The following is a 24,072-nucleotide window of genomic DNA, read 5'->3' as shown; positions in this document are numbered from 1 at the left end:
CCAAAAAAAAAAAAAAAAAAAAAAAAAAATTTTTAAAGTAAGTATTTGATCTAAAAAAATGCATCTGTACCAAACACGTCCAGACTGACTTTCTTTCTTTTTTAGCAGTAAGAGACTTTGTTTGTTTGTTTATTTGTCTGTTTGGTACTGGGGATCAAACTCGGGACCTTGCACTTGTGAGGCAGGTAGCAGAACCACTGAGCTAAATCCCCAGCACTCGCACTCCAGACTTTCTCTTGTCATTATTTCCTAAACAATACAGTGTAACTATTTACATATTAGGTATTATAAGTAATTTAGAGATGTCTTATATTACATAGGAGACTGTCTACAGAGTGCAGACCTACACTATTTTATATAAGGGACTTGAGCAGCCTTGAATGACTTGGTATCCACGGGGGGTCCTGGAACCAAACCCCCTAGATACTGAAGGATGACTCAGTTTAGTTCATAAGAAGGTACAAGGAAGGCTTTCAAATATAAACTTGGTATGCCTAAACCTGTAAAATATCTAAACCTTCATTTTTTTAAATAATGTGTTTACATGTCTTTGATTTTCAGTATTCATTATTTGAATTTTCTCATCTCATCTCTGTGACTTTCTCTCTGGTTCAGGCCCTGAATTGCATAATGGAAATGGTGGAAAAAACCAGGCGCTCCATGGCAGTTCTCAGGCGCTGTCAGGAATCTGATCGGGAAGAACTGAACTACTGGAAAAGACGATTTAATGAAAATACAGAGATGAGGAAAACAGGGACTGAGTTGGTCTCCAGGCAACACAGCCCCGGGAGTGCAGATTCTCTAAGTAGTGGTAAGGGCAGAGTCTGAAGGAACTCAGAGCAAACACCAGCCTTTGGATCTCACCTAATGTGGCAAATCTAATTGACTAAAAAACAGTGGTGCTACATTGTGGAGTTGGGAAGACGTGGGTGATTACAGAGTAAAGGAAAAATAATGTGGAGACCTTGGTACCTGGCATATTTAAGAAGTGTTCATTCTTCCTCACGGAGAATCAATATATACTTGTGAATTTGTTTTTTCTCTCTACACAAACACACACACATTTGTTGCATAATGATCTGAGTGCCTGGTTGTGAAAACCTGATGAGGTCAGGTATGGTGCACGCTGGTGATTGTAAGGCAAGAAGATCACAAGTTTGAGCCCAGCCTGGGCAACTTAGTGAGACCCTATCTTAAAAAAAAAAAAAGGGCTGGGGGTATAGCTGAATCCAAAAGCCCTGAGTTTAATCCCTAGTACCACAAATAAATAGCCTGAAAAATAGGCCAGGGATTTAGCTCAGTGGTTCCACCGCCTGCCTCGCAAGCACAAGGTCCCAATTTCGATCTCCAGTACCAAAAAGAAAAAAAAAAAAGAAAAATAGTGTCTGTCTTACTTCCTCTGCTTTCACACAGCAATTAGCACAGATTTCTGTGACCTTAAAAGCTGTGAAAATTTCTCCCCACCAGCAAGCAAGCAGTCCTGCAACAATAGATAACATATGGGTAATCTGTAATCCGGTTATGATACTGTCTACCTGGAGGTATTATCAGATCTCAAGGCTAGAGGATTTGTCCCAAGACCGCCCTTTCCCCACAAGCCCCTGTAGATGCCAGTCGTAAACTTCAGGTTGTCTCACTAATGCTTTTGACCTGTTGGTTATAAATCAGGGTTCCCACAACCCCCTGTTCCAGTTCAGTTAATTTGCTTTAGTGGCTTACAGAAATCAGGGATATTACAGGCTCACACCTGTAATGCCACAACACTCTGAGGGACTAAGGCAGGAGGATTGTTAAGTCCTATCCTGGGCAATTTAGTGAGACCCTGTCTGAAAAAATATGGACTGGAAGGCCAGAGATTTAGCTCAGTGGTGCTGTGCCTGCCTCACAAGTGCAAGGTTCTGAGTTTGATCCCCAGTACAGAAAAAAAAAAAAAGACCTGGAGATACTAGAGATACAGCTCTGTGCGAAGGTGCTGAGTTCAATCTAAAGTACAAAAATAAAACCTCAAAGGAAGTAACATTTATCAGTTTATTATAAAGGACATTACAAAGGCTACAGATGAAATGATACACTGGGCAATGTGTGCGGTAGGGAAACTGAGATTCCGAACCTTCTTTATACCTGCCACCCTCCAGGAACCTCATATAATGTTCAGCTGACCCAGAAACACAAACCCTATCATTTAGGTTTTATGAAAACTGCATTACTCATCTAATTCCAACATACTGAATAGGGAAACTCGGCAAGGCCTGTCTACTTCAGCATTCTTGGCTTCTCTACCACATTCCTTCCTCCAGATTATGGGGTAAAGGCAGTCTTAGGACCCATTTTTTTGTTTTGTTTTGTTTTCTTTTCTTTAGTTTATTGGTACATTTTACATATACAGAACAGTTGCATTCATTATTGGGATCTTGTACCCTTACATGACAGGTCTTGGTTCTCATTTTTTCCCCTTGTCCCTGCCCTCCCTTCACCCCCTCCTCCCCTCCCCATTTATAAACACTTCATTTCCAGTTTTTCATTTTCTCATATTTTTTTCTTTTCCCTTTCCCATACCCTTCCCACTTTCCCTACACCTTTAGCCCTTTTCTTCCTATTTCACATTGTCAATTATATCATTAGGGTCTTATGTACTATTATAGTTTTTCACACCAGAGAAACTTTGGTATTTTACACATGTGTGACTTAACTTATTTCACTTAGGAGTATATCCTCAATATGTATCCATTTTCCTATGAATGAATCTAATTTCTCATTTTTTTTTTATGGTACCGGGGCTCGAACTCAGTTCCTTGTACTTGCAAGGCAGGCGCCGGAACCACTGAGCCAAATACCTGGCCCTAATTTCTCATTCTTTGTGGCTGAGTAGTATTCCATTTTATAGAAAAATCACATCTTCTTTATCCAGTTTCCAACTGATGCGCAAATGGACTGTTCCCAAGTTTTAGCTATTACAAAATGTGCTGCTATAAACATAGGTGCGCATATATCACTGTGATATGATTCTTTTAATTCTTTTGGAAAGATACCCATCAGAGGGATGGCTCGTTCAAATGGAACCTCTAATCCCAGCTCTTTGAGGTATCTGCATATTGATTTAAGGCTCGTTTTCATGTAGATATAGATTAGAGAATTTCTTTGTAAGCCAGCTCCAAGGCAGAATGGGATTAGAAATTGTATGACCCACCTTATGGAAGAGAAATTCACGTTTTTATGGCCTGTTGCGGAGGAATTATGAGCCAAAAACTGAGAACAAAATACCGAAGTATGTATGTGTGTTACAATATCACAGCTAGATACTTGGGTATCATCACTTTTATTCCCCACAGCCCTAAAAGTGTTTGCCTTCTTCCCTCCCTCGACTCCCCATTCAAGAAAATACTGTTGGGCTGGGAATATAGCACAGTGGTTCCACCTCCTGCCTGTAAGCACAAGGTCCTGAGTTCAATCCCTGGTACCAAAGAAAAAAAGAAAATACTACTGTCAACACTCCCTACTGGCTTCCTACAGAAAGTTTGACTACACTGAGCTGGGTTGCCCCATCTTGCCTTTGCAAAGCCTGAAGCAGTAGAGACAAGAGCAGTTCTCTCAGGGCTACATCCAGGAAGCCACACTTATCCTCACCACCACCCAGCAGTTTCATCACTTTCACCCAGTAATGAAAAGATGCCCCATCAAAAGGCATAGCTGAATGACAGGCCATCTGTGATCACACTCTACCCACCCACCCACCCACCTCTTAAAGTTCCCAAATGTTCACCAACGAAAATGAATTTCTTATGACAGACCTAGCATGTTCCACAGAGGACAGCTGTTAGTCTCAAAAAGACTGCAAGAAAAAAAAATGGAAGCAAAGCCAGAATTAATACCATGTTTCCGATGCCGAGTGGCTGAGGAATCCCACTCTCCCATCCCTCTCAGTCATGGCTTTTGTGCCAACTACTGATTAGTACCATTCTGTGGGTGTCTATCACAGCATGATGGCAATAATAACTGGTGTGATTCCTTTGATTAAAAACTTCAGAAACAGGTCTCCCTCACCATCTGACCACTTACAAGTATTCCCTGTAACAACTTGGATGCATTACTAAAGTTCTCCATCTAATCCGCATCCTCCCATCAGTGAGTGTGCAGGTGGGTGGTAGGGTGCAGGGCTAGCTGTCATTGCAAAACTGGCTTTTCTCTATTCAGGATTTTATATCTTGCTGGGGTCATTTAAACAGTGCTGTTCATTACTGATGCTCATCCCTCTCACCCTAGGCTGGCCAAGGGTGACCATATTTATTTTTTCCTGGGACAGGCCTAATTTATATCTGTATGCTGTCATAATTATTGCTATCACCACTCAAAAATGAGGACAATTGGATGATGAATTATATTGTCACTACAGGTTTATCATTTCATAAATTCCATTGTTTCCTTTGTTGTAGTTTTTGTACTGAGGATTGAATCTAAGGTTCATTTGGTCTTCATATTGAGTTCACTTCCAGACTTTTATCTTTTTTTGTTGTTGTTGTTGTTTGTGTGTGGGGGGGTTTACATGCCTGGGATCGAACTCAGGACCTTTCACTTGCATGGGAGGCAGCGGAACCACTGAGCCAAATCCCCGCCCAACCCTTTATTTTTAATTTTGGGCATTAAATTACCCAACCTGGGCTCACTTCTGCTCCTACCTCAGCTCAGCTTCCCAGAATATTGGGATTAAAGGCCCAGCTAAGTGTTTTTTGTTGTTTTTGGTACCGGGGATTGAACTCAGGACCTTGTGCTTGCAAGGCAGGAGACGGAACCACTGAGGTAAATCCCTGGCCCTTAAGTATATTCTTTTATCACATTTTCGTTTCTTCTGTCACTTATCTACCTGCCTGATTTAAATAAATATTTTAATATGATGTATACATATAAAATGTTAATTTCTTACACACATTATTTTAGTGTAAAGCACATTTCATATTTTGAGCAAGCATGCTCCCTAAAATGTGGACTAAAACTACTAGAAAAACTGTCACTTGTCTGTGATGAGACATGTGTCAGGATGTATTGGACACTTTAATCAAGGAAGTCTTACTACAAAGTATCAGCCAAACTTACACAGTGTGCCCAAAGACATAGTTGTTTTGCATTTTGGCCATAACTTTTTTTTTTTTTTTGGTACCAGGGATCAAACAAACTCATGACCTTACGCTTGCAAGGCAGGTGCCTTACCACTGAGCTAAATCCCTAGCTCTTGCATAGTTTCCTGTCTTGGACCAATTTCTTTAATATTATTCTCCTTTATTGTGCAGTATTCTTGGGCATAAGAAATGAATAGACTCACCAAGTAACTTAAATAAGGAATTTGGTGAGGTTTTTTGGTTTACAGGCATCTGAAAACTTGTGATTCATCTAAATAAGTACAATAAGTACTTAACTAAGTACAAAAACTAAACGAAAAGAAGATGCTTCTCACAAGTGAGGAGAATGGTTTCCTCTGAGTTGCAGGGGAGCAGGCAGAGTTCGTTGAGCTCTCTTTTGTTGGTTGTTTTTATTGGCCCTTAGGACTGTAGTACCAGTGTAGCTAGCATCATTTACACATTGGTGTGACTAGTGGCTCACAACACTACTTAACCTGTTGGAGATTTGGAGTTTCTGGCAGCTTTCTTTTTTATTTATTTATTTTATGGAGTGGGGATTGAAAGCAGGTCCTTTTACATGCTATACAAGCAAGCAGTCTACCACTAAGCTGCATTTCCAGCTTTATGTTCCATCTTGATTTGAGTTTTATGTGTATTCACTGGCACCTGACCCTCCACGGTGGTTCCCACCCTACCCATGAAGTTAAATTACAGGTTCACTGACGTCATTAGCAGAAAAAGAATTCTCAGGACTTGTCATTAAGAGGCACAGGAAGGGTTTATTAGCAATTTAAAAGTACACACTCAAAATATCTGAGCATGGTGGCACATGGATGTAATCTTAACACTCAGGAGACTAAGGCAGGACTATCCCTGAAACTTTGTTTTTTTTTTGTTTGTTTGTTTGTTTGTTTTGGTTTTTGAGACAGGGTCTCACTATGTAGTTGAGACTGACCTGGAACTCACTAGGTAGCCCAGGCTGGTCTCGAACTCACAGGATCCTCCTGCCTCAGCTTCCTGAGTGCTGGGATTATAGGCGTGTGCCACCACGCCCGGCTCTATCCCTGCAATTTTGAAGCCAGCCTAAACTGTTTAGCAAGACCCTGTCTCAAAAAAATAAAAACTAAAATAAAAATACACACTAAAGTAGTCCCTCAAGAGAAAACAGCCCCTTATGATTCAGAGTTGGATATACTATATTTTTGGAGTCTTGGGTGTCTCCAAGACTGGTTATCTAGGAGGTATATTCTTGCTGTCTATCAGGTAACCCTTCTGGCAGGATATGTCAAGAATGCAATCATTTACATGTGTTTGAAGTTGAGATCTGCCTCCCATGAATATTGCTGCTTCCTTGAGGGTGGAGGTCTGTGAGTGGAAGTTCAATTTACAGGTGAAAAGCCAAGGCCCAGAACCCAATTTATAGGCTTACCATGTCTTTAATACCCTGAGGAATTTTTAGTAACTTTTGTGTCCTGAAACTGCAGTTTTTCTTAAAAGTACAATTTCCTTTTCTCCTTTCTACTTACCTTTATTCCTTTTATCCTATCTCATTTACTTCATATTTTCATTAAATTTTATATTAATAATTGTATTACATTAAATATTGATAAATAATTTGCAATTGAACATTTTTTTAGGAAAGAAGTGGACTCAGCTATTAGTTTTCCCTCACAGTGAGTGTCAACGTTTGTTTTTTTGTTTTGTTTTGTTTTGTTTTTGAGGCAGGGTCTCACTACATAGTTGAGACTGACCTGGAACTCACCATGTAGCCCAGGCTGGTCTCGAACTCACAGTGATCCTCCTGCCTCAGCCTTCCAAGTGCTGGGATTACACGGGTGCGCCACCACGCCCAGCTGCAACCTCTGTTTTTAATACAAATACATGTTCTAGGACTCCTTCCCTGGAAGTTAGGATTCAGGGATCCAAGAGCCTGGTTAAGTATGTTTAGTGGCTCCAATAAGCAAACAAGTTTGGGAAAACTTCCTGTGGGCACAGTGTGGTGGATAGGGTATCCCCTCTTGGGATTTCATGCAGCTTTTTAGTGGCATCATGAGTAGTTAAAGGTGACCAGATTCCAGGGGTAAACCTGTAATGTTGAATAAAGGTGGAAACTACAGGGACAGATGAGGGAGTTAGCAGCAGCCATGCAAGGAAAAGAATATGTCAAAAAACATATTGTTAATATCCCTGGAGAGAGAAGGAAAATTAGAAGATCCACTCACCTCATACTCTAAACCATAAATTCCAGAAAGCCTGGTTTGTTGCCCACCTTTAATCTCAGCTACTTGGGGACCTGTGGTAGGAGGATCATGAGTTCAAGCCCAGCCTGGCCAATTTAGCAAGACCCTGTCTCGAAATAAAAAAAGGAGTTGAGGGATATAGCTGGCTTTAAAGCACCACTTGCCTAGCATATCCAAGTCCCTGGGTTCAGTCACTAGTACTAAAAGAAGAAGAAAAACTCTGCAGGTCTTGGTAGCATACACCTGTGATCCCAGCACTGGGGAGGCTGAGGCAGGAGGATCACTGTAAGTCCAAAGCCAGCATGGGCTGTATAATAAGTTCAAGGCTATCCTGAACATTCATAATCAGACCCTAATATGAAACACAAAAATATTATAAATAAAAACCAGTCTACCAAGTAAATAACACACTCTAAGGGGAGAAATAAGACCGTTTTGAAGGAAAAAAAATTTTTTTAACACAGTTCCACTCTTAACCTCCCAACCCCCAATTCAGTCTGGTGCCGTGGCACATGCCTGTAATCCCAGTACTTGTGAGGCTGAGACAGGATTGCCTTGAGTTAAAAGACCAGCCTGGAACAGCAGAATCTTGTCTCAAAACAAAAATTAGTATTTGATTAATAACCTTCAGCTCTTTGGAAAAAGTGCATCTCCCATCTACCCTTTCTCATGGTCACAGCTAAAAGATAGGCCTTCTTCATGCATGAGAATAAGCCAGGAAGTGGAAGACCTGGCACTGATTAAATGCACCCAGCACAAGAAAGGGGGAAAAATGCCTAAGATGTTGAGGGAGATGCTCAAGCAAGAGAGGTAGAACAACCCTGGAAAGAATTCACACTGGAATGGCCTAGATGCTTGATGGAGATTTTCCTAAAATGAAACAGAATACATACACAACAATAGGGCACTTTGAGACTCAGTTAAAGTAATTCTTAACAGCATGTAGCCTGTGATCTAGGCACTGGAGGACCACAAGTTTGAACTCAGCCTGGGCAATTTAGCAAGTTCCTGTCTCGATCTTTGTAAAAGGAGAGAAGGAAAAGAAGAAAACACGAGCACATGTGAGTCAATTGTTAACTTCAAGTAAAACAAAAAACTTGTTCAGGAAGATGAAAGGATTCATAGAAGTAGGCATTGTAGCACACACCTGTAGTTTCAGTTACTCAGGAGGCTGAGGCAGGATCATTTCAAGTTTGAGGCCAGCATGGGCAACTCTGCTAGACTGAGTCTCAAATGACTCAGGATGTAGCTCAGTGGTACATTGCCCTAGATTTTGACCTCTATCTTGTACCTCACCCCCCAAAAAAGATTCCTAGACTATGAATTACATAGCTCCATGGTGATGAGTACTGTGACACCGACTTTATGTGACAGGGTTAGGGTGTATCCACTGTAGCGGGGACAGCTAAGGGGAGTGGAGAGAAGGAATTGTAAAGAGCTGGGTACTTCCCTGGCAAGTGAGTACAAGTAGGTAATATCTAGCGGCAAAGTCAGTTAAAAAGTAAAAAGTGATTGCTTCTGGGAGAGGAAATGAGAGCTACCACAGGGATCTGCTTTGGTTTTGGTGATGGTATTGGGGGTTGAGCTCAGGGCCTTCCCACTGAGATACATCCCAGGCCCCCATTATAGGTTTCACTATGTGGTCCAGGCCAGCTTGAATTTGGTGTATACCACGGGCCAGCCTTGAACTTGCCATCCTCCTGCCTTAGCTTCCCCATGCCTGGTTTTACAGGTGATTTCTGGCATTACCACACTTGGCTAAAAACTGACTTTCTTCCTTCCTTCCTTTCCTTCCTTCCTTCCTTTCTTTATTTCTTTATTTCTTTCCTTCCTTCCTTCCTTCCTTCCTTCCTTCCTTCCTTCCTTCCTTCCTAAGTGCATTCTTTTTTATGGAACTATTGAAGCTAAAATGAGAGGCACCAACAGGGATTAAACCTGATGGCAGATTATGTGGTAACACATTTATAATCCAAGGGCTGGGGATGAAGCTCAGTACGAAGGCCCTGGGTTAAATCCAGTACTAGGGCTCGTGATTTTGCTCTGTGGCACCACGCCTACCTCACCAGCATAAAGTCCTGAGTATCAAATTCCTGGTACCAAAAGAAAAAAAATCTCTGGTGCTACAAAAAAGGCAAAACCTGAAGGAAAATTTTCTGTTTATGAAAGGCTTATTCTGTGAAACCTGGCAGCATTCCCATTGACCTGAAAAACTCATTATTCCTGTTTAAATTTTTTTTTTAAACAGGGTCTCACTATGTAATTTAGGTAGGTCTTGAACTTACTATGTAGCCCAGGCTGGCCTCATACTTGCAATGATCCTCCTGCCTCAGCCTCCCCAGTGCTGGGATCACAGGTGTGCACCACCACACCTGGCTTTATAATTGAACTTTTAGTAATTTAAAATGTACAGTGTTAAATACTTGTTACTGCTTTTTAGTTTCTACTTTTAAAAATTCCATTTTTGGGGCTGGAGATTTAGCTTAGTGGTGCTGCACCTACCTCACAAGTGAAAGGTCCTGATTTTAATCCCCGGTACCCCCCAAAAAAATCCATTTTTGAAAATAATAATTTGCACATGATATACAGATTAATTATGCTGCTGGTGTGGTTTGAAGGCTTAACCAAGGGTGCTTTCTAAGCTGGACACTTTCATCTTTGTTTCCTCCATGTGCCCATTAGAAATCACTTGGGAACTTTGGTAAAACTCAATAACCTGGATTGCCTCTAGGAATTCTGATTTAATTCATCTGAAATGGGGCCTGAGAACTTACAGCTGAGAACCATTACTTTATATACAATTACCATTTAATTCTCAGTTTAGTTACAAAGATAGGTTTGTCACTGAAGCTGTGTGGCTCAATGTGGAAAATGTACAAACGTAATGAACTTATTTTTCATCTTCTCTCAGGAATTTAGAAAGAGCTCAAAATAGTGTGTTATAATTTTGTATTGATTTCTTTAAAACTGTAATTTGTGTAGTAGTGGGCATGTTCTCACATCATTGAAGATTTCATAGCTGGATATCATGACCCACACCTGTAATTCTAGCACTTTGTAAGGCAGAGGCAGGAGGATCACAAATTCAAGTTCATCCTGGCTAGTTTAGTGACTAAGCGAGACCCTGTTTCAAAATAAAACTTTATTTATTTATTTTTGATTCAGGGTCTTGCTATGTAGCCTAGGTTGGCCTCAGCCCTCCTTGGAAGTCTGAGACTGGTGCCCTGTACAAATCTGTAATGGAGATAGGTAGACAGGAGAGTGAGTACATGCAGATGGGATTTTCTTTCGGAAGTTCTTTGCTATACACTGAGAGCTCTAACTGCTTCCAGTTACAAACAAATGCACTTTTTGTCTTCCACTTCCATTCATTTCTGTGGGACAGAATAGACCAATGAAGATCTTAGAGTGCAAATTTAAGTTCAAACAGCAGAGTCATTCTGGAAAGTCAGTTAGGCTTTTAACAGCTATTTTTAGGGAAACATTTAGAACTCTGGAGTGCTGGGATTGTAGGCTATGTACCACACCCAGTTCTTAAAAAAAAAAAAAAAAAGTCCTTAGTTCAGTGTGAAAGCCCTGAGCACAGTCTCTAGTAATGCTAAATAAATAAATTTTCATAGGCAGATGTGGGCATGTAATCACAGCTGCTTGGGAGTCTAAGGCAGGAGGATCTCAAGGTTGAGGCCAGCCTGGACAACTAAGCAAGACCTCTCTTAAAATATATTTTAAAAGTAGTTTAGTGGTAGAGTGCTTTCCTAAAATGCACGAGGGCCTCAGTTCAGTCTCCGGTATTGTAAGTTAAAAAAAAAAAAAAAAGATGTCTTTTTTTCCAGCACTGGGAATTGAACGTGGCTTTTACACTGAGCTATATCCCCAACCCTTTAAAATAACTTTTTGTTTGTTTGTTTGTTTGTTAGTGATTGAACTTGGATCATTGCGCTTGCAAGGCAGGCAGCAGAACCACTAAGAGAGATAGGGTCTCTCTCTGTAGTTCAGGTTCTTGCATTCACTGTATAGCCCAGGCCAGCCTTGAACTCCCAGCATTCCTCCTGTCTTAGCCTCCCCAGTACTGGGATTACAGATGTGCATCACTACCGCCCAGCTTGATGAGTTTTTAAGGTTTTGCCACATTTGCTTTATCTCTTTCTAGATAGGTGGAAAGGTGGGATAGTCTCCACCAAATCATTGTGACACTTACCCTTAAATGCTTCACCCTATTCTAAAAGCTGTACATTCTCCTGTATAACCACAATACTATGAATCTTCCTATTTGTGACCGATTTATTTGCAGTTTGTGTCCTTCACCTCAATTACAATAACCACCTAGGGTACCAGGGATTTAGCTCAGAGGTTCTGCTGCCTGCATCACAAACCACAAGTGCAAGGACCGAGTTTAATCCCTGGAACCAAAAATAACAAAACAGTAACCTTCTAAGCTCTAGCTTTCGAAGTGAAACAGGTGATAGTCCTAACATCTGTCTTTTTTGGGGTTAGAGTATAAAAAACTATTTCTCCAGCCAGGAATTTAGCTCAGTGGTGCCGCTGCCTGCCTTGCAAGCACAAGCACCTGAGTTTGATCCCTGATACAGAAAAAACAAAAACCTATTTCTCTGTGGCTTTTGGCCAGAGAATGAAAGTGTCCCTGGCTTCCAAGACATCTATAGTAGTATCTAGGGCCCGGGATTTAGCTCAGTGGTGCCACCACCTGTTTGGCAAGCACGAGGACCTGAGTTTGATCCCTGTACCAAGAAAAAAAAAAAAAATCCAAAAAGAGTATCTCACCTTTTACTTCTATCAAAAATAAAATGTCGAGGACTGGGCAGGTCCAAAGGATATGACCAAGGGTGCTGTTGACCAAAGGTAGTGGCTTTTTCTTGGCTAGTAAGTATTTGACATATGGCCCCATGAGCAGGACTTCATCTGTGTTAACAGAAAGTTCTTCCGCTTTCTCCTTGTTGGTAGTGATGGTGGCCCACTGTCACAGAAGTTTTAATGTTATCAGAGCTTTAAAATGATCAGTTTGGGTTATGGTTCCTGTTTGAAGTGATAAAAATGTTCTGGAATTTGATGTGCTTTTGGTTGAAATATAGGGTTGTACTAAATGTCACTGAACTTTATTTATACTTTAAAATGACAGATTTCAGCCAAGTGTAGTAGTGCATGCCTGTAATCTTAGCCCTCAGGAGGCTGAAGTGGGTGGATCTCTGCAAATTCAAGGCCAGCCTGGACTACATAGTTCAAGGCCAGCCTGGAATACATTGTAGGACCTGCATTGCATGACGTTGTCTCTAATCCAAAAATTCGTTTGGAACCAGAAGAGACCTAGAATAGCAAAAGCAATTCTAGGAACAGAGACATGACAGGGTGTCACAATCCCCAACTTGAAACTATATTACAAAGCCACTGTGATAAAAACAGCATGGTACTGGCAAAGAAAAAGACCAGAGGATCCATGGAATAGATTGGAAGATACAGAAACAACTCCAGATGTACTCAGCTACCTCATCTTTGACAGAGGAACCAGCTATCCTCTGGAGAAAGATAGCCTTTTTAATAAATGGCATTGGAAAAACTGGATTTCAACCTGCCAAAGATTGCAACCAGACACTTATCTATCTTTCACCATCCACTAAAGTAAAATCCAAGTGGATTAAAAATCTAAATATTAAAATAGAAACACTAAACTCACTGAAAGATAGGCAGAACTGTTGAAGTCATTGGCATAGGAAAAGACTTTATGAACATACCCTCAGTAGCACAGGAACTAGCACAAAGAATCAACAATTGGGATCTCATTGTATTAAAACTTCTACACTGCAAAAGAAACCACCAACAGAGCTAAGAGACAACCTACAATGTGGGAAAAAAAAATTTACGAGCTGCTCCTCAGACAAAAGACTACTATCTAGAATATATAAAGAACTCAAAAAAAATCAGGTCCCCCAAATATAAACCCAATTCAAAAGTGAGCATCTGAAATAAGCAGACATTTCTCAGATAAAGAAGTAAAAAGCAGCAAATAAATCTATGAAAAAAGGTTCATCATCACTGGTCATTTGAGAGATGCAGATGAAAACAACACTGAGATTCTACCTCATCACAGAAAGAATGTCTGCTATCGAGAAATCAACCAATAACAAATGTTGCCAAGGTTGTGGGGAGAAAAGAACCCTTCTCCATCATTGGTGGGACTGCAGACTGGTGTAACCTCTGTGGAAATCAATATGGAGATACCTCAAAGAACTAGAATTAGAGGTCCCATTTGACCCAGCTATCCCTCTGCTAGGTATCATTCCAAAAGAATTAAAGGAATCATACCACAGCGATATATGCACACCCATATTTATAGCGACACAGTTTGTAATAGCTAAAACTTGGAAACAACCCAGATGCCCATCAACTGGAGACTACATAAAGAAGATATGATTTTTCTATAAATGGAATACTGCTCAGCCATAAAGAATGAGAAACTGGAGTCACTCATAGGATATTGGATGCACATTGAGGCCATACTCTTAAATGAAATAAATAGCACACACCTAAATACAGAATAGTTTCTCTGGTGTGAAAAATTAAAAGTGTAAGTAAGATCCAAATTGCATAAATGATAATGTGAAATAGGAAGAAAAGGGCTAATGGTGTAGGGAAAGTGGGAAAGGTAGGGGTAAGGAAATAAGGGAAAAGAAAAAACATGAGAAAAGGAAAAAATGGAAATAAAGTCTTTGTAAGTAGGGGAAGGTGGAGGGGGTGAAGGAAGGGCAGGGGTGTGGGGAAAAAATGAGAACCAAGATCTGTCATGTAAAGGTACAAGATCCCAATGATGAATATAACTACTTTATACCTAAAAAGTAGCAATGAACTAAAAAAAAGAAAAAAACTTGTCCCAGAAAAGGTTAATTTTAAGTGTATTTTATGTAACATTTTTTAAAAGCTTAGAGAAAATACAACTCAGGCTATGGCAGCATTAATTATCTTAATTAGCTTTCATACTTTCTTAGCAGTAGAATCATTGTCTATTAAGAAATATTGCCAGAGGGCTGGGGATTTAGCTCACTAGTTCTGCCTCCTGCCTCGCAAGTGCAAGGTCTTCAGTTCCATACCCGGTACCAATATATATTGCCAGGCTCAGTGGTGCACACCTGTAATCCTGGCACTCAGGAGACTGAGGCAGGAGGATTTCCATGAGTTCAGAGCCTCCTGAACTACATAGCAAGACCCTATCAGGCTGGGGATGTAGCTCAGTGGCACAGCACCTCCCTTGCAAATGCAAGGCCTTGAGTTCGATTCTTGGTACTCCAAAAAAAGACCCTGTCTCACATAACCCAAAGTAAGTAGGTAAGTAGAACATACTATTTCATGATCTGATGTTAGCCCTTCTTAGAGCATTTTTAGCACTAAATGTCTGATTTAAGTGTTGAGTGAGAAACAAAATTTCATTTCATGATCTGGAAAACAGCTCATTGCTAGAGCACTTACCTGGCATGCTTAAGGCTCTGGGTTTATTCCCCATACTGGAAAAAATAAAATAAAATTTTGATTCTTTTTATTTTTTTGACGGCAAAATTTCACATTTATTAAAGGTAGGAAAAAAACTGAATGGTAAAGGAAAAGCAAACTCTGCAGAATGAGTTTTGGCCAAGAAAAAATAAAAATAGAAATAAAAATACACCCTACAGTGTAGGAGGGGCTACCATGAAGAGGCAATGTAACCAAAACTGTTAAAGACAGCTTTCTAGCCGGGCGTGGTGGCGCATGCCTGTAATCCCAGCACTCGGGAGGCTGAGGCAGGATGATCGCTGTGAGTTTGAGACCAGCCTGAGCTACATAGTTCCAGGTCAGTCTCTACATAGTGAGCCCTGTCTCAAGAAAAAAAGAAAAAGAAATAAAGACAGCTTTCTCACCTGTGGTCTTTATCTCTCTGCTGCAGATTCTCAACGGGAATTCAGCAGACCAGGAACAGGATATGTCCCTGTAGAGTTCTGGAAGAAAACAGGTATGTGTACCTGCTTATAGGCTGTAAGTACTCACTAGATTGTATAAGCAGGGAATGAATACTGGGAGAAAAGGTTGGTAACTGGCCCTTTGGTTGACTAACAAGCTCCTCCTTCTCCTTGTGGAGTTCTTAGTTCATACTTCTCCCCCTCCAAGTTATCCTGGGTCACCTTTCTCGTTCCATTGCAGGTCAGGGCTTTGGAATTGCTTCCTTTAGACCCTTCACACAATTATACTGGGTCACACTAAGGCATGAAATAATCAGCTCTTCTCTCCCTTTTGATATAAGTTAAGTCATTTCTGCCTGATCTCTTCACACAGTCATTACATCTGCTTTATTCTTCATTTGGCACAGTACTTTATCCATCTGCTTTTTCTATCCTACCTTCCAATTAAAAAAAACTGTTTTGTTTTCTTTTTTGAGACAGGGTCTCACTATGTAGTTGAGACTGACCTGGAACTCACTATGTAGACCAGGGTGGTCTTGAATTCACAGCGATCCTCCTGCCTCAGCCTCCCGAGCTCTGGGATTACAGGAGTGCGCCACCATGCCTGGCCTCAAAAAAAACTGTTCTTAGTAGGCCTTTCTGCCAGAATAAAGGAGGGTGAAGATTGCCAGCTCCAATAAGATAAGGGATAAAACTAGCCTCGAATCATTAATGTTACCCTTATCCAAATACGGGCCTTTTCCCAAAGATTTTTTGTTTGTTTATTTTGTTTTTGTTTTTTGAGACAGACTACATAGTCCAGACTAGCCATGAACTAACATTATAATAGCCCAGGCTGGCCTTGAACTCAAAATCTTCATTCATGCCTCAGCTTCCTTAGTGTGGGATTACAAGTGTATCCACCATCCCCAGGTCCCTAAAGTCTTTTTGTTGTTGTTTTGTTTCTTGAGACAGGATCTCACTATGTAGTTCAGGCTGCTCTTTCTTAAGACTGTTGCAGTAAAATAGAAAGTTCTAACACAGTAGCCTAGAACATTGTTTCAACTTCCTTTTGAGTCTGAGTTACATGCAAGAGCCAAGCTGTAAGGCAGTTCCTTAGGCATCTGGGTTATGGCCTGTTGTGGACTTGTGCGGGGTGGTTCACATTTTCCCTGGGCTGAGACTGAAGGCATAGAGCAAGTCATTGACTCCAATGGTCAATGACTCAGTGGAAACTGAGCAACATGATGGGATGTGAAGGAAGTGATCAGAAACCAACCAGAGTGAAGATGGCGGGCCAGAATTTGGAAGCCCAGGGTTCCTGGCAGCCTGCTGAAGTAGGTGTCTTCAGCCCAAATTTCTCTGCTGTGCTCCCTCTCATCCGTCTCACTTGGCTCCACACCAGCTTTCTGCATATTGCCATTCATTGCCCAGCACTACCATTCTTTACCTTCACATCCAGACCCTTCAGACCACCTCTCTTCTGATTCTTCCCCTCTTGGGTGCCACTTGCTTCTCTGTAGATTCAGAATCAGCTGAGTCACTGCTCCAACTTCTAGTTACTCTTTCTTCTTGCATAGAATCCTTTAGGGCAGACATGACCAACCTTTTAGGGCATTCAATACTACAAGCAGGGGCCGGGGATTCAGCTCAGCGGTTCGGTGGCCTGCCTTGCAAGCGCAAGGACCCAAGTTCAATCCCCGGTACCAAAAAAAAAAAAAAATACTACAAACAGTCCACCTTGGCATGCATATGGTATTTTCACTACCACAGCTTTAGAGGATTCACATTTTCTTTAGCCTTTTGGGCCAAATAGGTTATGCAGGACTTACCAAAAAAATTTCATTTCCACCTACCATCTCCACCAAAACATATTTCCTTGATCTTTCCCTACCATTGTAGAATTGACCTCTTTTTTTCTGTGGAACTCTAGCATCTTTTTATTGCTAGAGTGGAACTCTCATCTATTTTAGTGTCATGTGCGATGGCACCGAAGCCACTGTTACAATTTGATCACAAACAGGAGAGGATGGATAATGTGTAATTACCTATGTATCCCCAACCCTAGCACAGTGCCCGCCTCAGTCTCATGCCTAACACAACTGCTCGAACGAACAGCACAACTGTGAGAATAAGTGTTCATGCATATTCCATGTGTTCACACATGCATGTCTTATTTCCACTCTCTCCATTCTTAGAAGTGCTGCAGGGTGTGAGGGAAAAGATTTCTCGGCCAGTTGATTTTACTGTCACTTTCTTCTAGAAGAAGCTGTGAATAAGGTGAAAATTCAGGCTATGTCCGAAGTACAGAAGGCTGTTGCTGAGGCTGAGCAAAAAGCTTTCGAAGTGATTGCAACAGAGAGAGCTCGAATGGAGCAAACCATAGCAGATGTCAAACGACAGGCTGCAGAGGATGCCTTCCTCGTCATCAATGAGCAAGAGGAGTCCACTGAGGTCAGAGCTCTGTTAGGCCCTGGGGTTGAGGCTGCCAGCTGAGGGAGCACAGCCACTGCTTACCTCAGTGTTGGATCAGAAGCTATAGTTTTCACTTTGGGTCTCTACACACAAATCTGATAAATTACTGTCATCTGTACATACATACACGTATGTACATGTACACATGTATATATCTGCATACATATATGGAGTTTGGGGGTTTGACTTTTGGTTTAGGGGTATTTCTTTATTTGTTATTTTAGTTTTGAGACAAGGTCACTCTGAGTTGCCCGGATTGGGCTCAAATTTGTAGCCTTCTTGCCTCATCCTCCCAGAGTGCTGGGATTACAAGCATGTGCCACTGAAACCAGCTGGTTTTTGATTTTTAAATAAACAACAGAATGCTGAACATGGTGGCACACACCTGTAATCCCAGCACCTGGGAGGCTGAAGCAGGAGGATCACTGAGTTTTGAGGCCAGACTGGGCTATATAATGAGTTCAAGACCAGCCTGAACTACATAGTGAGACTCTGTCTCTAAATAAATGAAGGAATAAATTATCATATTTAAATGATCCATTTCAGTGTAACGGTACCAAACATGGTTATGTCAAGATAAAAATGGCTTATATGTCCTGTGCTATCACAGAGGATCTGTGGACATGCATTATGTTGACATTCTAAGGAAATTACTATGGTCTTTTTCTGTTTCTTTTCTTTCTTTCTTTCTTTCTTTCTTTCTTTCTTTCTTTCTTTTTTTTTTTTTTTTTTTTTTTTTTTTTTTTTTTTTTTTTTTTTTTTTTTTTTTTTTTTTTTTGTACAAGGGATCAAACTCAGAAACTTGTTCTTGTGAGGCAGGCATGGTGCCCATGAGCTAAATCCCTGGCCCTCAAGGAAGGTATTGTGAATGTAGAAATACAGTTCCTTCAATCCTCTCCTTTTTCTTTTTCCCAACTTTTCCTGTAGAATTGGGGGCCTTTTGTAGGTACTGGGGATTGAACCCAGGGCCTTCACACTGAGCTGCATTCTCACTCATCCCTTTAACTTTTTTATTGTTTTTTTTTTGTGTGTGTGTGTAGTAGTGTCTCTCACTCACTCTTAAGTTGCCCAGGCTGGATTTGAGCTTGGGATCCTCCTACGTGCGCAGCTTCAGAATTACTTTTGAGCCTAGATATATATTCTGTTTCTGTATTACAGCTATTTGTATCAATACCTACATTTGCCTGTTTATCTAATTTTATGTCTGTGCTTATCATGTGTGTGTGTGTGTGTGTGTGTGTGTGTGTGAGTTTGTTTGTTTCTGAAGAATGAACAGCATAGGGATTCCAGACAAGTATTGTACTATTAGGCTATCCCCAGCCCTGTGGTGTTTAACTGTGTCAGTCTCCAAAGAAGGAATATGGCCTTGGCTAAGAGGATGAGTTCTGGATCTGGTCTGTGTAGGCTTAGGTCCCAGCTCTCCATTTGCTTTAAGAAACTGTAATTATAAACGGTTAACTGTATATTATATACATTATTTACAGTTAACAGTTAATTATAAACACTTCACAAAGTGGCCTGCAGGTGAGGTGTTTGCCAGCATCTATCCCAGCAAGTTGGCTTTCCAAAATAGGGCAAGGATGGAGGGGCTAAGCTTTCACTGAGTTTGTGTTGGACCAGACGGGGTGATTCTTCTCCATTTCATCCAGAAAATTCTCCTTGATGTTTAACATATGTCCCTAGAGTTTCTCCTTCATCTTGTGAGAAGTTTTCTACTTACGGGGGAAAGAGCCTACAACTAGAGGTTGGAAAGCCTGACATGTAGTCCAAGCCTCCCCTCACAATTGCAGTGTACCCTCAAGGAGCCAGCTTCCTTCTCTGTACCATTCAGGTCACAGCCCATGTCCTTGGCTTGGTAGTTTTTAGAAAAGTAAAACAAGGTCATGCTATAGGAGTTGTGCTCTGTGCAGTTAGTGTATAACCTGTGGCAGCTCCTCATAGCACAGGCCCCGACCCAAGCTTCTTCCCCTATAGTGCCTGGAGGTAGAGGAACACGTAAGAGGTCTCCTTGCCTCTGCTGTGGGGCTTATTTTGTCTCCTCCTTGGCTTTCCTGGCAAACATAATGGGTTAGCAACCAACCATAAAATGGGAGTTCTTTCTTCTCTGGCCCAAAATTGCAGTGAGGTCAGGGAGGCCTGAGATAAGTCCCAAGGATTTTTTTATGGGTTTTTTTGTTTTGTTTTGTTTTCTGAGACAGGTTCTCACTGTGTAGTTCACACTGCTCTGGAACTCAGTGTGTAGCTCAGGCTCACAGCAATACTTCTGCCTCAGCTTCCTGAGGCATTGCACCATCCTGCCTGGCTCCCCCAAAACATTTTTTTTTAGTATGTGTTTATAGTACATAATGATTACATTTGATCCCAAGAGTTTTGACAAATCTTTATAGTTTGGGGGTTTGTTTTTTGATACATATTCTCACTATGTAGTTTAGGCTGATCTTGAACTCTATATAGCTCAAGCTGGCCTTGTACTCATAGTGATCCTCCTGCCTCACTCTTCCAAGTGCTGGCATTACAGGCAGGCACTACCATAACCAGTTAAGCCCTAGTAGTTCTGATATACTGTAGGTGGGTCCTGGGCCACACTTGGAGTAATCCTGACATAATTGATACTTCCTGCTTGACAAAGGAAGTTTTATTTTATTTATTTTATTTTTGGTTTCTTGAGACAGTGTATCACTGTGTAGTTCAGGTTAACCTTGATTTCACTATGTATCCCAGGCTGGCCTCTTCATGGCCATCCTCTTGCCTCAGCCTGCTGAGTGCTGGGATTACAGTTGTGTACCACCACATTTGTCATTGAAATCATATTTCTGACTTCTGTTACCACAGTTAAAGTTTATAGAACCAGTCTTTTGGTCAAGACTGTTTATTGTTTCATCTTTGAAGGTTGATTTGAAGAGTACAACAGTCAACTTTTTGTCTTATACTTTTGTTGTTTTTTGTTGTTGTTGTTTTGTTTTGTTTTTTGAGACAGGGTCTCACTATGTAGTTGAGACTGACCTGGAACTCACTATGTAGCCCAAGGTGGTCTCGAACTCACAGCGATCCTCCTGCCTCAGCCTCCCAAGTGCTGGAATTACAGGTGTGCGCCACCACGCCCGGCTGTCTTATACTTTGTTATATGTATTTTTTCTTTTTAAAGAAGGCTCTCACTATGTTGTCCAGGCTAGCTTTGAAGTCTGGACTCAAGCAATCCCAGCCTCCTGGGTATCTGAAACTGTAGTGGCCAGCTGCTACACCCAGCTTTGTCTTATATCTTAACAAAAAAATTTCTCCTGGAGCAATTGCCCTACTTGTCCAGAGTGCCTATCTGCCATCTGTTACCCCCACTTCTTTTCCCACCTTCAAATAAATTGTTTTTTTTTTTTTTTTATCTCTTGGGCTGGGTATTTAGCCTGCCTCTGTCTTGCAAGCACTAGGTCCTGAGTTTGATCCCCAGTACCCCCCAAAAACATCTGTCTGGATTAAGTCACGGGAAAGCTAAGAGGAGGAGAACATGAAACTGACCTTTTCACCCTTGGCTTCTCTGATACCACACTATTCTTGCATTCCTATGAGCCTGCCTCTGGTTGTTTACTTTGTTTTACTGTATTTATACAAACATTGAAATGAGCCATTTAAAAAATAATGGCAGCCAGCCAAAATGAAAGTACCAGAGGTTGGGCAGGGGATTTCACTCAGTGGTTCTGGTGACTGCCTCACAAGCGCAACAACCTGAGTTCGATCCCCAGTACCAAAAAAAAAGAAAGTACCAGAAGTTTAATACTTTGATCCAGTTGTGTGGTTTTGTGTGTTTGTTTGTTTGTTTGTTTTGCCACACCTATGTGTTCCACCACCCCACAACACACTTTTTAAATTTGTCATAAGGTCTCACTGAGTTGCCCAGGCAGGGCTTTAACTTACCATCTTCCTGCCTCGGCTTCCCTAAGTGATGGGATTACAAGTGGTGTGTACTAGTATGTCCAGCTGTGGTTCCAGTTCTCAGATATCATTGCTGACTGACTAAGGGAGGTGAGTCTCATAAGTGACAAAGCACTTCTTCCAAAGTACTGTTGGGAAGCAACTTACTGGACTAGACAGAAAGGAATTCTCTGGAAGACTGTAAACATAGCCTATGAATTACAACTCCCCCAATTTGGACATCTGGTGTTGGTGTTAGCAAGTTTTGATGGTCCCTACAGCGTGTTTCCTGGGAAGCCTGTGTTAGAAGGGAATCTGAAGTTGTCTGAATGTGCTTTGAGATCACACTTGTACACAGAATATTGCAGCATAAGGAGTTTCGGGTCCCAGACTTTGCACAGTCCCTTGATCATTTCATAACCTTACCACATCTGGCTCTCAGTTTTCCCATCTGTACAAAGCAAGAGGTGGCCCAGGCAGTCCCAAAGTCCTGTTCTTTCTCATTGTGTTCGCAGAGCTGGCAGAGGTCTTTCTTTATTGTGCAGTGCCACAGCCAGGCCTCTGATTGGCTTCTGCCATTGTAGCATCCTTGTGCATAAGAAAACTGGCTGCCAGATCCTTCCCAATAGCTGTACCTGGCCAGTGCTGTAAAGCTTTTTCTACGCATTGGGTCCTGGAGCTCTTGGGTATAGACTTACATGTCAGTGGCGGAATCATCTTGGAGCCCATTGTGGCTGCTGCACTGTGGTCACTTTTATTCTCTGCACTCGTTCCTCTTAGTTGACTTGGGGAGACATCGTGTTATTGTTCACTGACTGTTTCTCCTGTTGCTTTTGTGGCTGCTATTTCCAGCTCTCACCAAGCCTCACTTGGCTCCTACCTTCTATAATAGAATTCAGACATTCTCAAGTGGTTTCTCCTGGGCCCTAGGGGAACCTACTGTATTCTGAGAAAGTACAAGTAGTGAGAAAACTCCCTGAGCTAGACTTTTAGGGCCCTGAGTGTGCAGTAGCCCAGGGAACAGGCCTACATTTTTCCCCTAATACCACCCCATCTATGAAAAGTCAGGTCAGCAAAAGAAACAGGCACCTTGGACAAATGAAGGAGCACATCTAATTCCGTTCTCTTACCCATCCTGCTTCCTTGGCAGATGACTTTTTGGAAAAGTAGCTTTGCCTATATTCCTTTTAAACTCTTTGTTAAAAGATCAAATATTGGGCCAGGGATTTAGCTCAGTGGTTCCGCTGCCTGCCTCACAAGCACAAGGACCTGAGTTGGATCCCTGGTACCAAAAAAAAAAATCAAATATTAGCCAGGATTTAGCTCAGTGGTGCCACCACGTGCCTCACAAGTGTAAGGTCCTGAGTTCAATCCCCAATACGAAAACAAAAAGATCAGATATTATCAATAAAAACAGTAATAACTGTTCCTTTAATGAGAGGAACAAGAGAAAACATTCATATGAATGGATATGTGGTCTTAGGATGATATCTGTGGTAAAGGGACCCCGAGAAAGAGTTTGGTTTGGTCTCTGAGGATTAAGATAAGAGCTGCGATTTAGCTCAGTGGTGCCGCTGCCTGCCTCACAAGCGTAAAGCCCTGAGTTCTGTCCCTGGTGAAGGGATCCTTGCGCTTGCGAGGCAGGCAGTGGAACCACTGAGCTAAACTCCTGGCCCCCAAATTTTTAAAAATAAAATAACCCCAAAAGAATGAATCTGTGCCTTATACAGGAGATGAGGACCACCCTACCGAGGCTGGTGCTGGACAAGGCGTCTTCACATATGCCCTTGTCTCACTGCCCCGTGAGTAGGTAGTTTTCCGGTTGTACAGGTAAAGGGCACTGGGGCAGGGGTTGGGGGTTGTCCTGTGGTTAAACAGCAGGAAAAGCAGATTTCAGCCACAGGTAGGTAGCTCCAAGACTGACAAATGAGTCTAAAGCTTGTTCCTAGCAACCACTAATCTATACCTCTGTCTTGTAGAATTGCTGGAACTGTGGCCGCAAAGCCAGTGAGACATGCAGTGGCTGCAATATTGCACGGTACTGCGGCTCTTTCTGCCAACACAAGGACTGGGAGCGGCACCACCGCCTCTGTGGCCAGAGCCTTCATGGTCAGAGTCCTCACAGCCAGAGCCGACCGCTGCTGCCTGGAGGGAGGGGCTCCTCAGCCAGGTCCACTGACTGCAGTGTGCCCAGCCCAGCCCTGGACAAGACCTCAGCCACCACCTCACGTTCCTCAACACCTGCCTCTGTGACAGCCATCGACACCAATGGACTCTGAGCCCCAGACTCCACTGACCCTGATGACCCCTCCACACAGCAGATCCTTTGCACAAGGGGTTGGCTGTTGAAGCATGTAGTTGTTGGGTCATCCACAGGAAATGAAGCAGCGACAGGAAGCGTCCAAGCAACCCCCCACCCCCACCCCA

At 41.9% G+C, this 24,072-nt stretch overlaps 1 protein-coding gene across 3 annotated transcripts in view; it reads left to right on the top strand.

Annotated features, from left to right (window-relative positions):
• Nucleotides 1-24,066, top strand: part of Cbfa2t2 (CBFA2/RUNX1 partner transcriptional co-repressor 2) — a 45,163-nt gene extending 21,097 nt beyond the window's left edge. For 2 of the 3 annotated variants that reach the window (XM_010628393.1, XM_010628390.1), the window contains 4 exons: nt 616-811; nt 15,276-15,341; nt 17,531-17,721; nt 23,625-24,066. In XM_010628393.1, the coding sequence (XP_010626695.1) occupies nt 616-811; nt 15,276-15,341; nt 17,531-17,721; nt 23,625-23,924 (753 nt within the window). In that variant the 3' untranslated portion in view covers nt 23,925-24,066. The remainder of the gene's footprint in view (nt 1-615; nt 812-15,275; nt 15,342-17,530; nt 17,722-23,624) is intronic. The other variant, XM_010628391.1, reaches the window with a different exon arrangement.
• The last annotated feature ends 6 nt before the right edge of the window (nt 24,067-24,072 follow it).

Source organism: Fukomys damarensis, unplaced genomic scaffold, assembly GCF_012274545.1.
Source record: "Fukomys damarensis isolate Sample0158 unplaced genomic scaffold, DMR_v1.0_HiC HiC_scaffold_22, whole genome shotgun sequence".
NCBI lineage: Eukaryota > Metazoa > Chordata > Mammalia > Rodentia > Bathyergidae > Fukomys > Fukomys damarensis.
The sequence above is the reverse complement of the archived record's forward strand: the minus strand, read 5'-3'. Positions and strand labels throughout refer to the sequence as shown.